The 15,060-nt window shown below is 41.2% G+C and overlaps 1 protein-coding gene across 1 annotated transcript in view; it reads left to right on the forward strand.

Moving 5' to 3' along the window:
- agps (alkylglycerone phosphate synthase) overlaps positions 1 to 15,060 on the forward strand; it is a 35,112-nt gene that overhangs the window by 15,600 nt on the left and 4,452 nt on the right. The window contains exons 11-19 of the mRNA XM_033617989.2: positions 1,719 to 1,846; positions 2,434 to 2,485; positions 4,977 to 5,053; positions 5,143 to 5,255; positions 7,893 to 7,962; positions 9,179 to 9,240; positions 10,088 to 10,177; positions 12,665 to 12,764; positions 13,757 to 13,814. Of these exons, the coding sequence (XP_033473880.1) occupies positions 1,719 to 1,846; positions 2,434 to 2,485; positions 4,977 to 5,053; positions 5,143 to 5,255; positions 7,893 to 7,962; positions 9,179 to 9,240; positions 10,088 to 10,177; positions 12,665 to 12,764; positions 13,757 to 13,814 (750 nt within the window). The remainder of the gene's footprint in view (positions 1 to 1,718; positions 1,847 to 2,433; positions 2,486 to 4,976; positions 5,054 to 5,142; positions 5,256 to 7,892; positions 7,963 to 9,178; positions 9,241 to 10,087; positions 10,178 to 12,664; positions 12,765 to 13,756; positions 13,815 to 15,060) is intronic.

The raw sequence follows: 15,060 nt of genomic DNA on the forward strand, positions 1-15,060 counted from the left end.
AAATTTATTGCCAACTAATTTGATAATCGACTGATCAGTTCGAGTAATGTTTTAAGACAAAAATTCTCAGATTCCAGCTTCTTGTTTGTTAACTCCAGTGACACAAGCTGAATATCTTTGGGTTGTAGACCAGACATGACATTTCATGACATTATCTTGGCTTTGAGAAACACTGATTGACATTTTTCTGACATTTTACAGACCAAACAACTAATCGATTAATCGAAAAAATAATTGACAGATTAATCCATGATAAATAATCATTTGTTGCAGCACCACTTCCAATAACACTTGAAGACAGGAGTTTGTGGTTTTACTGGACCTAATAATTAACATTTAAATAGTTAATGGACAAAATGCAATAATTTAATGATTAAAAATCAGGAGGGGATGGCTCTGAAAACCCAACTGCGCATGACCTGCCTCACGCCAAATGGCAGACTGACACAGTTAGAGACTAGCTGTGAACTCAGTGGGGCGTTTAGCAGCTAAAGAGCCAGATATTTACCCCAGGAGCTGAAAGAGACCAGAAACAGAGCTGTTAGAGAGCAAATATCAGACTCATATTCACCAGGTGGCCACAGACATGAGTCCAAATTAATGGATAAATGGTTAATAAATAAGCAGCTTAAAAGATGTTATTATTTTAAAAAAATAGTCAAAAGTCATTCTCTTTTTATTGGTTTATAAAAGCAATATGAACACATGTTAACAAAATCCACAACCAGTTGAACATGAAGACCTCGCAAAATAAAATAAAAAAAAGTTTAATTGGAAAAAAAAAAAGGCAAATGAGTAATAACATAGATAAAAATCATACCATAAAATGAGAATAGAGAGCAAATAACAAATAAATTGTGCTAACGAGGATGCTTAATCAAGACATGCACGTAGAGACAGTGGGGGGGCTACTGATCACACCTCAATGTGTTTCTGGTTCTTATTCAGACAAAATCAGGTCTAATATTTGAGACATATAAAAAACTAAACATAATATTTCTTGGTGAGGGGTTATTATTAATATTATGTCAATATTGTGTTCACTACTTGTTGCTACTGTCAGAAAATTAGAAACGTGCACAATTAGTTAATTTTTGAGGCTGTACTTTGCGGTGGTGTTGTGCTGGACTGCATGTTTTGTTCACCTCATGGACATAAAGCAAAAGACTGTGGGTGCTGAAGGAGGATTTCAACTCAGTTCATAATAAATAATGTCTCAGACTTGGGGGAATCAGTGCTCCTTAGCTGCAGTTTACTGTAAACTTGCATATTTGCGTGAAAGCAGTTTTTAAGTATTATTCCCAGAGATATTTGCTGTGTAAGGTCGACATTCTGTCTTTTAAACATGCAATGTGACTCCCTCAGCAGCAGCTAATGGTTGACAGTTCTCAGGGTCATAAGGTCAGCCAGAGGTTTTGGCGTATCTGTATATGTGTTGCTGCTGCTGTTGGCCTGGCTGCCTTTGATAGAGCCCTGTTTTATTTCCTCACGCTCTTAAGTTGATAAATCTTAGTTGTCCCCCAGTGTGTGGTAGAAAACCAGATCCATGAGGTGAAATGTGAGACAAAGGTCACCCAAAGGACCCTCGGGACGTGTACCAGAGCCCTGTAAAACGGTCTTAAGTTCCGCTCCAAGAGGGGGGTTAGGTCATATGAATTATGGGAACTGATTTACTTCTTTTTGTTTTTCTCAAAATCTCTCACTGTGATTTTCCACAGGAACCCTGGGTGTGGTTACTGAGGTAACGCTGAAGATTCGTCCCATGCCGGAGTATCAGAAATACGGCTCAGTGGTATTCCCTAATTTTGAGCAGGGAGTTGCCTGTCTTCGAGAGGTTGCCAAACAGGTAATATGTTAATACATCTTTAAACATACTGCGCTTTGCCACTGTGTTGTCTCCCTGTCTAAGTATCAGGCTAAGGCCAGAAACTTTTGGAGTCTGTTGCCCAAACTGCTATAAGCATTTAAGCACTATAAGACTTTCCCTTCACCTCTTCACTTGTTTGAAATGAGCCTGCCAACAAAAAGCAGCTGAACGTAGACCAACTTGTACTCTTTTCTAAAACCTAGACGCTAAACTCATCCAACACTTTCTGCAGCTGTTGCAGAGTAAAACCCTTAATCAGACCTTGAAGTTGAGAGACTTTTTATTGCCAGCATACTGCAGAAAACTTTTGTCACCCTGAGTTTACGATGCCATTACAAAGTAAATCGAAACTTTGAGGTTCCAGTTGGAGGTTTTTTTGTCAAATACATCAAGCTACTGGAAAGGACTTGAAGTCTAAAGACTGTACATTTTGGACCACTTGGACCAAAATTACAACCAAAAGTTTCAGCAGTTTGGTTGAATATAGAAGCTTTACTTTGGCATGGTCATTTGATGTAATTCTGCCTTGTGATTCAAACTAATATAGACCAACTTTTATTTTTCAGAGGTGTGCCCCAGCATCTATACGACTCATGGATAATGAACAGTTTAAATTTGGTAAGTTTTGTTCAATCATTCACAAAATAGGCGAACCTAGGCTTAAAGCATTACATAACACTGCTGTCGTGGGTTCAACCAAACTAACACATTTTAAAACACATTAACGACTGATATGTTTACACCTGGTGTTGACACTACTCTGACATTTTGGAATCCCTGAACCTGAGACCTTTGAAAGCACTGCTGACCTCATTTTAGTTTGAAAACTGCGGGGTTGTGTTTTAGCCTAGACGGGCAAAAATAGAGTCTTTTGGGAATGATGAAGCCGACACCCACATTTGTTTCCCAGTTGGGTCTTATCAGTCACAAATCTGTGTCAAGCGAAAACATACCTTTTGGGATTTTATCCTTCTTGTGTTGGTACTTCATTCCCATTCCCATGGATTCCTCCGCTGTTGGATGATGCTCCAAGCCAGTGCTGCTCATATGTCGCCATATTTACTTTGTAATGTCTCCAAACCTGTTTTGTGCCACCTTGACTGCTTTGACCTTGACCGCCTTGATTTGGCGCCCCCAAGCAAAGAAATCCCTGGTCTTACTTTTCACCATCTCCATAGTATTTTCTGTAACCAAGCAACAAACCGCAGAGAATCTGCTTCCTGTTTACACCTGTACATGCATGCCATGTGTACATGAATGGTCATGTGTTTTGCGTTTTCAGACGTGTTGGTATAGATGGAGATTAGTTCTGATATGGTGCTAAAGCATGTGTATGTACAGAGATCGTTTTCATTATGATATGTCATTCTGAAATGAAAACGTTTCAGTGTGGATGCTGTCTAAATCTTGTATCACTCTCACTGAAGCCTTCACTGTACAAGTAGGACTTTAATTTGACGTGGTTTTCACTCAGGAAGTGTTTCTTCCTTTTAGGCTTCAATGAGTGCTTTTACATAGACATGAATAACCCAGTTATGAAGTTTATCTGGGTTATGATCATATTCAGGATACAATGTTTACATGTGTGCAGAGAAATCAGGTTATTCATATTCCCTGTAGACATCCCAGTTTCTTTCATAGTACTTCAGTGAGCACATTCGGGTTTCTCATGAGCAGGATATGGTGTTTAAATGCTTCAACACATAAATGGAGTTCTCCAAAAACCCAGTCATGAACTGGCTTTTCATGTCCATGTAAACATACTCAGTGTGACCTTTGGCTTTGATTAAAGAGCTTCACAACATAAGGCACACAGCAGACTTTTATCCAGCAGAATAACAATAATCATATCTATTAGGAGTTGAGTTTGTTTCTCATACTGTATTTTTTTCAGTGTTTTGGTTTGTGTTTCATTGATGTGCTGTTTACCTCTGAGAAAAGAACAATGAATGGCAACGCTACAGCATGCAACGATTTTACCTTGTACAGCACTGAATTGTTAAATTGATTATTATATCCGCAGCAGAATAGCTGCACACACACAGACAAAGAATTGAAGCAAGATGAAAAATGACCCCGGCCAAAATTAAGTAGTTGTTACATTGAAGTTTTATGATGTTGTTTCTTAAGGTCTAGTGGAATGCATCTGGCATTGCCAGAGATCTCTGTAAAGTTCCCCAGTCTCCAGGGATCTCATTATCTCCCCTATATCTCCACTTTTCACAGAGTAGGCACTTCTTAGCATTAAGCAGGGAAGATGAAGCGACCAGGTTTTTCACTAATAACTAAAACTCATGGCTCTATGATACCTTCTTGGGCTTATTAGTGGCTTGTCCTCACTTTTAATCATGTTGGCTGTTGAGTAAGGAGGGTTGATGTATTCACAGGTCTTTCTCAGATTGGGACTACAAGTGCAATTTGGCGCTGCCTGTCTTGATACACAAGATGAAAAATGAGAACGTTGTAGTAAGTAGCAGCTCGTTGATGTGCAAAAAGAAACAACCAAACCACAGAGGGGAGAGTTAAAAGTAAAATTATGCCCAGTGTAGGTGTAATTCTCTCTCTAAATGTTGAGTATTTAATTAACGAGTATTATGGCTGTGAGGGACCTAAAGACCTGCAATCAAATTTTGGAATGGAAACAATTAGGACACTAAGTGATGAAGAGACTTGAGCATGGGGGGAAATAAATGAACTGTTAAGTCTCGGCGACATCACCCGTGACTTCCCCGCAGTGATTGATAACCATCCCATTGGCCCCAGCCCCTCATTTTCGCTTGTCCACAGGCGCTTTTGTGCGTCCGATCAGAAATAAATCAAAAAGTGTGGGTGAGGAAGACGGATATCGCTGTGTCAACCCCACTTCCCTTCGGAAACCCTCTGATTTATAGTCGCTGTCGCTGGCAGCCACTGGCCAGTTGTAAAGTTATTCAAATGTTACCATTTATTTTTCCTCCTTTTGTTTGAAACCCCAAATAAATCTGACTCGCTCGCCCTCTCAGAACGCCGGAGGATGGAAGCAGAATATGACTAATGTGTGAAAAAAAAAAATTGTCGGCCCACTTCTGTGTGAATAGATGGAGCTGACTCTTATCTCATATCTTCACAGGTCACGCCCTGAAGCCTCAAGTATCTTCAATATTCACATCCTTTCTGGACGGGTTGAAGAAATTTTACATCACCAAGGTTAGAAATAATTAGATGTGAACAACAGTGGTTGCTTGCTCTGAGTGTTTTTTAGCAGGAGTAACGAATCCTCCTCTTTTAATCACCAGTTCAAAGGGTTTGACCCCAACCGCTTGTGTGTGGCCACCCTGCTGTTTGAGGGAGATCGTGAGAAGGTCCTGCAGCATGAGAAGCAAGTTTATGACATCGCTGCAAAATTCGGGTAAGTAGTAGTTTAGTTTAGTCTGTCTTACGGTCGCAGATCCATGTGAAGCACAGGAATGACAAAGCACCATTTGGTTAGACTTTGATGCCCGAGGCCCAGATGTCACTTTATTTAACCAGCCATTATGTAGTAGCAGTGAAAAGGATGGAGAAGCACAGTTACACACTTCAGACTTGGTCCTCTACTCAGTAGTTTGTCTCTGTGTGGATTGATGGATCACCTGTGGATGTCCTCCTGTCAGGCGGGCTTTTATGTTAAAGTAGGTGTGGTGTGGGCGGCGATAGCAGGACACAGCTCCCCTCAGGACAGCGCGGGGCGAGAGGACACAGCCTGGGAGTGCTTGGCTGTTGTGATTGATCATGAAACGGATCAATGAGGACTTCGGTGGAAATCAGTTCCCTGTCAGCTTGAGAGGGATGCTCTCTCTATCTCGTGCCTATTTTAAACCCTGAACAACAGTTTCATAGATGACTTCATCCTAACATAAATTCAGCTTGATGCCATCCAGGTGGTTAATGTTTATCGGTGATTCTGATGTGGCTGTGAAGTCAGATGTTTTAACACATTGTCCCAGTGGACCAGTGGAGTGTGTACTGATTGAAACTTAATGTAAATCAGGAAGCTGTCATAGGTAGCTCTCTAATAGCAGAGTTTAACACTTCTCTCTGTACTTAGAGTTTATTAGTTGTGGATTTATTTTGAAAAATGTGAAACTGTTTATTTTTTTTAATGCTGAAAAAAACCAAACATTTTTTTAAAGCAGCAAAAATCTGAAAACACAACGTTTAAAGATACCATTTGCAACTCAACCATTCTGTTTTCTTTTTTTCCCAACTTGCTTAAAGGAGCTCCAGGGCTCAACAATATGGATTGCCTGGTGGGCTAGGAGAGCTAGCAAAAAGAATTAAAGACATATTTTTTGTATGGAGCTGATAAAGGAAGTAGCTAAGGAGTGAGCCATTTTGCTTATTTCTGATCTCTGTCGAGAAATGCACAACAGCGTTTGAACACTTATGAGAAAATGGTGGCAAAGTTTATGAGCTAAAGTGCAAGCAAGCATTTCAGTTATCCTGGAAACAGGAGTTTAATTGGGTGGCAATAGAGGATGTGGGCAAGTCTCCAACTATGTATAGAACAGTTTGACACAAGTTTGAGACCAAGACGATTAAAAATGGCATTGTTTTTCATGATAGCAAGTAAAAACTGACTTTGGGCAAGTAGTTCTGACCTACTTACCTGACTAGGCAAGTTGGGAAAAAAAACAAACAAAAAAAAATAACACCAAACCCTGAGTTTTGTGATATTCAGAGCATATCTATGATTCAGAGGTTGCCTTTACACAGCTTTCAGCATGGAGGTGGGTGAGCTGGCAGCTAGCAGCTAACGGTGCTTACGGTTCAAACAGTGCTAGCAGCAGCGACAGTGCTAACAGAGCTAACTGTGTTAACTTGGGGGGAACAGGAGGGTGGGCACTAAGCTTCCGCAACAACGTTTTCCCAACACCAGTGGTAACTGCCGTACAAGCACAGCACAGAGTGGCGTTGATCAGCTAGCCTGTGGGATACACACAGGACCCACATGCAGTTACATGCATGCCTGACTGGCATGGCTACCATAACAAACAGAAAAGTTGTATAACAACACATACAGAGGGAGCATGGCTTCATTCTCCGCTCAGGATGCCATTACACTAGTTAGTTTGCATTTTTCTCTATTCTCCTCTTATTTCCTATTATGACATTTTCTGATGTTTTATCACAACAGGACATTACTTTATTGTAACTTATAAGGTCAACACCCTCTCGCTGCTAGAAACACAACAGATTGTAAGTTACACGACAGAAAAGTCCAGGTGATTGATCAATGGCTGTTAAAAACCGGTCTGCTTCAAACCAGATCTTTTCATTTTTACCTTTTACCATTTTTAGCCTTACATTTACTCTGCTTGAGGAACTTGCCAACAAAAAGGCTTCCTAAAATAAAGGAACATTGATGTAACTGTGTCACCTCTATCTTAATATATTTCCACCATCATTTGAATACAGCAACTCATTAAATCACAAGTATAAACAGGACAAACAAGGGATTCTCAGTTCTCCTCACTGGCCGACATCAGTGATTTCTTCCTGGGTAAAGCTTATCGATTATATATTATAGTTGGTGTTACCAGTTGGCTCAGTGCCCAGACCTGCAGGTAGCCGGAGCACTGCGCTGGAAACAGCCAGCAATTAAATCACAAGAAACTTGTCAGTTACATGCAGCATCCTCTGCTTTATTGCATTATTAAAAATAAATCGTGATCACCCATCGGATCAAGTGCCAGTGATGGATTAGTGCGGTTGTGTGAGGAATATTTTCCTGTGGTGTTGGGGAAACAGGAAGAAGGGTGAAAATCAATATAGTGATTTTCTAATGAGCTTGGCCTGATTAGTTTGGGTGGTAGATGAAAATCTGATTACCCACTGCAGGTGATGGATGTGTGCCTGACCTGTGGTGATGCACAGAGCATAGCTTCATTGATCTGTACATTGTTGGATTGACGGCCTCCGAGGCAGCTGTTGTGAGGGGAGCAGTCAGACCAACAAAGCTTAAAGAAACGAGCTGTTAAATATTAACCCTGTTATCTTCTTTCAGGGGGCTGGCAGCTGGAGAGGACAATGGGCAGAGGGGCTACATGTTGACCTTCGTCATCGCTTACCTCCGGGTGGGTCACTCCTCTGGCTTTTTTTCTGCGTGCGCTGATGGGCAGGTGGGGCGGGCGGGGAGGACGCAGGCTGACAGCAGATAGGATAGTGAGCAGCACAGAAAGGCTGCAGAATGTGACCTCGGGAGGGCTTTGATTTGATGTGGTCACAGTTGTTGTCAGGGTGTCTAACACTGAGGTATCTACACCATGAGGAGAGCACAGTGGCTGCAGTCAAAATGATAATGGAGAGTTGTCTTGGGTCAGTCCTGTCAGAGGCCTTTTGATCATCACAGTAACATGGAGTTTACAGGCACTTACATTGTCTCCCTCCTTACTCTGTCTGGAGTATATGTTTTCTCAAATGTCTGCTCTTTATCTTTTTAAACAAATCCAAATAATGGCTTGAATGTTGGACAGACTTTTCCTCTCATGAAATGAAACTGCAGGTCCTTGAAAAGTCTTAATTTGTCTGTCACATTTACTAATAAAAGACCTTAGACAGTACCAAATTGTCTTAAATGTTTTTTAGTCTAGTAACCGCGAGAATTTCCTGTGTTGGCACTATGGGAAACATAATTTTTACAGGAAGGAAACACTATTAGACGGGGGGACAGACTCAGACACAACACCAATATGCATGTAATGCCTCTATTTTCGGTACCTCCGTGCATTTAGATCACGCGATGAGACTGTATTGTTAAATTAAGGCCATGCTATTAAGCCTGCTCCTTAGTTACCTGAACTGACATCAGTGTGTTTACATGAAGGCAGTATATTTTAACTTTTTGTGTATTTACATTGCAAGTTTGGTCTTAAATTTAATTACTCTTGAGCTATAAAATTAACTATGTATTGACATTTCATGAAGAAAACAGAACCTGAGAAGTTTTAAAAATGTCTTTATTTTCCGTAATTTTGATATTGCACACAATCATAGCAATAAGTTCAAACCATTTATAAAGGGGAAACTGAGCACTCACTTCAGAGCCTGTCCCCCCAATGTGGTTGTCTAATTACGCCAACGAAACTCCCAAAAATAAAACAGCTAAAGAAGCAAGCAATTCTCATGCTACCGGTTTCATACCAAAAAATCACAATCACATGCTGTTTTAACCTAACAAACAGTATGTTAGTGTGGGATTTCAGATGTAGCCTGGATTCTTGTGTATATGTAAATGTACTGAATCACCATTTACATGTCAGCCCACTAATGCTAATATTGTTCTCTGAGCAGGACTTGGGGATGGACTACTATGTGATCGGGGAGTCCTTTGAAACCTCTGTGCCTTGGGACAGGTAAAGACACTGATATGAGCTGCAAGCTCTTCTCCGTTTAGTTTAAATAGCTGTAAACATTCTTCTTTTCTCACCTCCCACACAGTTTGTCCTGAGAGACTCCTCTGTCTTCCTCCTGCTCCTGTTTCTTTTATTTCTCTTTGCCTCTGTCTTTGACATTCACCTTCATGCCCCCCCCCCCCCCCCCCCATTAACTGGCTCTGCGTTGGCGGAAGCTTTGCCTCCTCCTCAGCCTACAAACCCGCCATTACTGACACACACACACACACACACACACTAGGAGAGACCTCTGTGTGTATACTCTGTGTGAGGAAATGCAATACTAGCCGCATATTCATCTCACATCCACATGTGGTGTGTTCTGCATTTTCTCCATGGTTTCATCATCATTTTGTCACACAAACACACACAAGAACCAGGAGCACACACACACACACACACACACACACACACACACACATACAGAGCTCCGTGTTGTGTAACATGCCTGACGGGAGAGACCAAGAGATCAGGCGCTGAGGCGAGCATATGTGCCTGGCTCATTACCCATCCTCCCCCCATCCTCCACACACGGCTGCACATGCTTAGGACTGGCGGCCATTTCCACACCAGTGGGAACCTCTCCCACAATGGTCGTCATGTTAGTCTCCTCCTCTTCCTCTTTTCATGTCTTTTTCTGAATTTTGATCATTTTGCAATGCTAATTAGTATTTCAGTTAAATGTAGGTTCCCTGTATGTATGAGCAGTATGTTTTAAATACACTAATACATTAGTGTGGTGCAAAAAGTCATCAGCAATTCTGTGGTATATGTGTTTTTTTTATTCTGCCTTTTACTTTATTCCCAGGGTGTTGGACATTTGCCGGAACGTAAAGGCACGCATTGTTCGAGAGTGTAAAGACAAAGGAGTGCAGTTTCAACCGTTGTCAACATGCAGGTAATGTTTAGCAAATGTTTTGATGCTAAGTGAGGCTGACTGACGATAACTCCAATCCCATAGGGCTGGATATCATTAAACGTCTTCAGAGACGAGTGGAGATACAATGTTTTTCCTCAAAAGCCTTTTTTCATTCAGCAAAAAAACCTCAAGTCCTTTAATGTTTCCCCTCTCATTTTTTGTCAACAAATCCAATCAAGAAAACAAAACCAACAATGTGTTTGTCCATCTTTCAGTATTTTTCGTTATCCCTACCCAGTTTGTCACACTCAACCCCAAATCTATTATCTATTATACTGGAGACATAAAAAAAAATTGTACATCAGTTTTTTAAAAGAAACTAAATAACTTCCTGATACAACAGGGCACTGTAGTAAATTTAACTCAGTCAGGAGTTAATAATGCATTTGTCAGGGACTATTTTCAGCTGCGGATTAATACACATTTGGTGCTCTAGCAAGTATTTACAGCAACAGGACAGTGTATGTAAGACTCATTTAAAAAAAGTACAGTAGTCATGTTCATCAAAATGAAAGAACATTACAACCACTGCAACTGTGGCTCATATATGGTTTTGATTGTTTGTGGACAATAATGGACCTCTGTGGCACAACAGAATAAGACATATGAGGAAGGCTTGGGCAGTATTTTTTCATACCTTCCTGAAATTTCAGCAGGGTATACAGTGTATGACAGTATCTGCGTGTGGTGCTAACACTCCTCACCCAACTGCTTCATTCCACAAGTGCGCTAAGGTTTTTCAGTCCAGAAACTCACAAAATGTCAAGAAAGTTGATATTCTTACACCTAATTTCCTTATTAAACAGAAATACAACCACACACCTTCTAAATTCAAGTCTCTCTGTTTTTTTAAGTAAGACTAGCTTAATTGCCTTGTTAAGTCGATATGAAAAGCACTTAATTCAAACCCGACAGAAACAAAACAAAACCCATCTTAAATAGTCTTGTTAGTCATCTAGTGAGTTAGTCCACTGTTCCAACAATCACCATTTTTGTTCTGGTCGAAATAAACCGCAAATTCATAGAGTTAGATGTTAAAATATGCTGTTTTTCCCTGCAGCTTTCTCTGACGTCGCTAGCTGGTTGTTTACAGTCCTGTGATGTTATCCCTCCCTCTCCCAGTCGCCATGTTTAGCTCAGCTGCCTGTTTCACCAGCAGAGACTGACCTCTGGTGGTGCGTGATGTGCACTACATACAGTACATCCTCAATACAGCATCTCCTTACGAGAAATATGAGTGTCTGTATTTAAGATGCTTTTGAAAATCAAACCCTCGGGATTTCTAAATACCCTGAAATACCGTAATGCTGTGATACCGTCCAAGCCTAAACGATGCTCTGAATCTGCAGCCAATACTTGTTAGAAGGATAAATTAATTGTTGATTTTAATGTTTTCGTTAGATTTGTTAAGTACAAGAAAAAAATTGACTTATTTTTAAGAACTTTGCTTAATTAAATAATTGTCTAGAATTTTAAAATTGTGGTGTAGATCAGGAATTTTCTGATCAAAAAATTTTCCCAAAAAAATATGGATCTGACCAGACATTCGTGGCCAAGTTTTGGTACTTGACAGTCATCAATACACCAAAAAAAACCCCTCAAAAATAGTCGTCAATGCTTCAAAAATGTATTGGTTTGCATACCTTGTCCAACCCCTTCCCCTGGTGAGTTAGCAAGAGCCACACAGACAGACAGACAGACAGACGGACGGACAACCTGACAAACAGACGGCGAGCCGGTCGAGGAGCACCAGGCTTCTGCTCGCCGATTGCGGACAGATTAGGCCTCAGCCTGATTATGCGACAGCCATTCATTTCCCGGCTGCAGTCTGTCACATGATTGATTTGTCCATTTAACCTCTAGAACAGTCAGTGTGCCAGGTGATGGGGCATGTCAAATGAACAAGGGCTCTGCACCCTGCTCCTCCACAGGGAACGAGGCCAGAGAGAGAAAACATGCAAACTGGAAAACATTTTAAACATGTTTTCATACGTGTTCATGATGATAGAATTTAATCTGAATTTTATCTAAAAGCAGCCACATGAGCAGTAAGGATATTTTGTTCTGTGTGAAATAACTCTGATCAATTTTCTGTCCCGCACCAGTGACTCATCCTAATACCTTCAGCAAAAATGTGGCTGAGATGATTCACTAAAAGCATTTGGTGGCCATTTAATGTCTGTTAATGTTATGTTATTAAAGGTGACAGTGCTTCCACGCTGCCGCCGCTCTCTGGAAATCATGAATGGAATTGAGGTCAGGGGTTCATCGGGGAAAGCCAAACCTCCTACTTTACTTGGTCTTTCAATCACGAAGGGAAAAAATGTATTTATTGTATGAAAATGGAGCACTGTGACAAAACACTGCTCTTTGTATTGATGTAAATTAGATTTCTAGAGCTGGAGAAGAAACATTAAGGAGTCTTTTCTGCATGTGTAAACACGACTCTTACTTGTTTTCTTACAGGGTGACTCAGACATATGACGCTGGTGCCTGTGTCTACTTTTACTTTGCCTTCAACTACAGGGGACTCAGTGATCCAGTACATGTGTATGAACAAGTGGAGGTATGACTTGTTTCATTTTTATAAATATTAAGGCATGTCAGTACTTTCATAGGTCATTATTACATCTGATATAATATGTTGAATCTTCAGCATCCCAGAGTGTGTTACACAATATACTAGTATATAATATGTAGACAGGGATGTCACGAGAAATGATAGTTTCATACCAAGTTGACACCAAAATCCTGAAAACGTGACAGTGCTCGTTTTTCTTCAGTAGCGTAGGCACCAGGGATGCAACCTGACAAGGTAGCAAATACACCTACAGGTGTTCTAGTCTGCCGTTAAATGCCAAAGCAAGAAAAAAACGGCACAGCACCAAACAACACGTGGAAGACAGCAACAAGTCCAGCTGCAGCGTCAGCTCTGCCTATATTAATTGAAAAGAAAAGCGTTTTTCATGAGGCTAGCCTACTTTTTAACTTCTTGCAATTGGAGTGCCGCATCTTTACTCTATGCTGCAAACATGAGCAGTGTGACAAGGCAGTGAGTGTCTGTTCTGCACTGAGCGCTGCACATTTAGTGTGTTTTTTTCTGGACTCCAAGACTTGAACAATGCTCAACTTAGAGGTGAAACTCTGCATTCGGGACTGTTACTTTTTACCTGGTCATCCAATCACAGTTGAGAAGGGGCGGGACAAATACCACAAAGACCATCTGTCCCATCTTAGTGTACAAGTCCTGAACAACAACAGCAGAGGAGATACTGTGGGCTAAATATTAATAAAATCTCATGAACCCACATAGACTTGTACTTCACATTTGAGGCAGATTATCAGGGATTATTAATAACATTTACATTTAAATTTAGATGCTTTTAGTTGAGGATTGTATGTTTAAGTACACAGCATTTATTGTTTTGTTTTTGTTTTTTACCGTAGTATCAAATTGGGTATTCTGAATTTAGGTATTTTAATGGTATTGACAACTGAATTTGTTATCGTGGCATGCCTTTATGTAATATGTAATAATAGTTTGTTTTTCTCCCGCAGCATGCAGCTAGAGAAGAGATCCTTGCAAATGGAGGGAGCTTGTCACATCACCATGGAGGTACTACAACCTGAAAAATACATACTAAAATATTGGGTCTGTTTTTGCGAACATGCACTAAACATGTGCACATAACTCACAAGTACAACACTGACATATTTGCACCCTCTCCTAGATTATAATTTATGAAAAGAGACTGCAGCGAGTAGCAAAGGCAGCATGGCATGCTCTCCCAGCGGGCCCTTCCATGCTAGCGAGCGGGCGGCCAGTCGTGCTATAAATGTGCATTTGGTCGGAGATCTTTCATCGCTTCTTTCACGTGTCCAAAATATGTTCCTGCGGCTCAGATGAATGGCTCTGACTCGGCTATTTGTTCATTTCAGCAGTGACCAAATGAAACGTGAGCAGGGGAGGGCGGCGAAACAACTCTCCGGGCCCCATCAGGGCTAACCGAAATGGCTGCCTTATCTATATTGCCATCCGCCTCGCTGTTTTCATACATCACTTCAGGCTATTCATCACAGCTGTCAAAAACAGTATGCAGTGAATCAGCTGCGATATTAAATCACAATTTTTCCTGAAGGCGGGGACGGGTTCAAAATTAAAAGATTGCTAATAAAAAGGAGGCGGCAGGTCGGGGTAAATGATGCTGCCGTTATCGCCGGCTGTATACTGACCTCCAAACGGTGGCCCAGCCACCCCGAGCAGCATGGGGAGGTGACGGAGGGGGGAGAAGAGGAGGGGATATTGATGCAGCTCCTGCGTGCGAGGCCCACTCTGTAATTGTGATTAATAACAGTGGGGCTCGCTATCTGAGCGCAGACAGGCCGGTTTGTCTGCCCACAATCAGCGCTTGACAAATGGAGCTAGTTTCACTGGGTTTTGTGTATCAAACAAAACAGATGTAGTCAAGGATGGTGAGGTGGGAGGGCACCGGAGGAAATATACATTTTTGTGGCCCTGTATTTACAGCAGGTCAGTGTTGTGCTGCGTGGGCGTAGGTAAGGGAATCTGGGCGTGTAGAGCGCCATACCTCTTCCTCTGCAGGATATAATACTCAGCTAATACCACCATGTGTTGAATGCTGTCCTAAACAAAAAACGCAGACAGTTTTAACTGTAGATGGATCCCGGTTCATCACTCACAAAAAAATCTGTTATATGTTTGGTTATTGGCTGGTTCTAAAAGCCACAACGCTGGGAGAAATGTCCTCTTTAACTAGGTCACCAGTGTCGCAGTGGTGAAGAGTTGTTGAACATCCATCACCAGGAGAGTCATCCATCTATCAGCCAATACTCCGGCTCGG

Source organism: Epinephelus lanceolatus, chromosome 14 (assembly GCF_041903045.1).
Source record: "Epinephelus lanceolatus isolate andai-2023 chromosome 14, ASM4190304v1, whole genome shotgun sequence".
NCBI classification, from domain to species: domain Eukaryota; kingdom Metazoa; phylum Chordata; class Actinopteri; order Perciformes; family Serranidae; genus Epinephelus; species Epinephelus lanceolatus.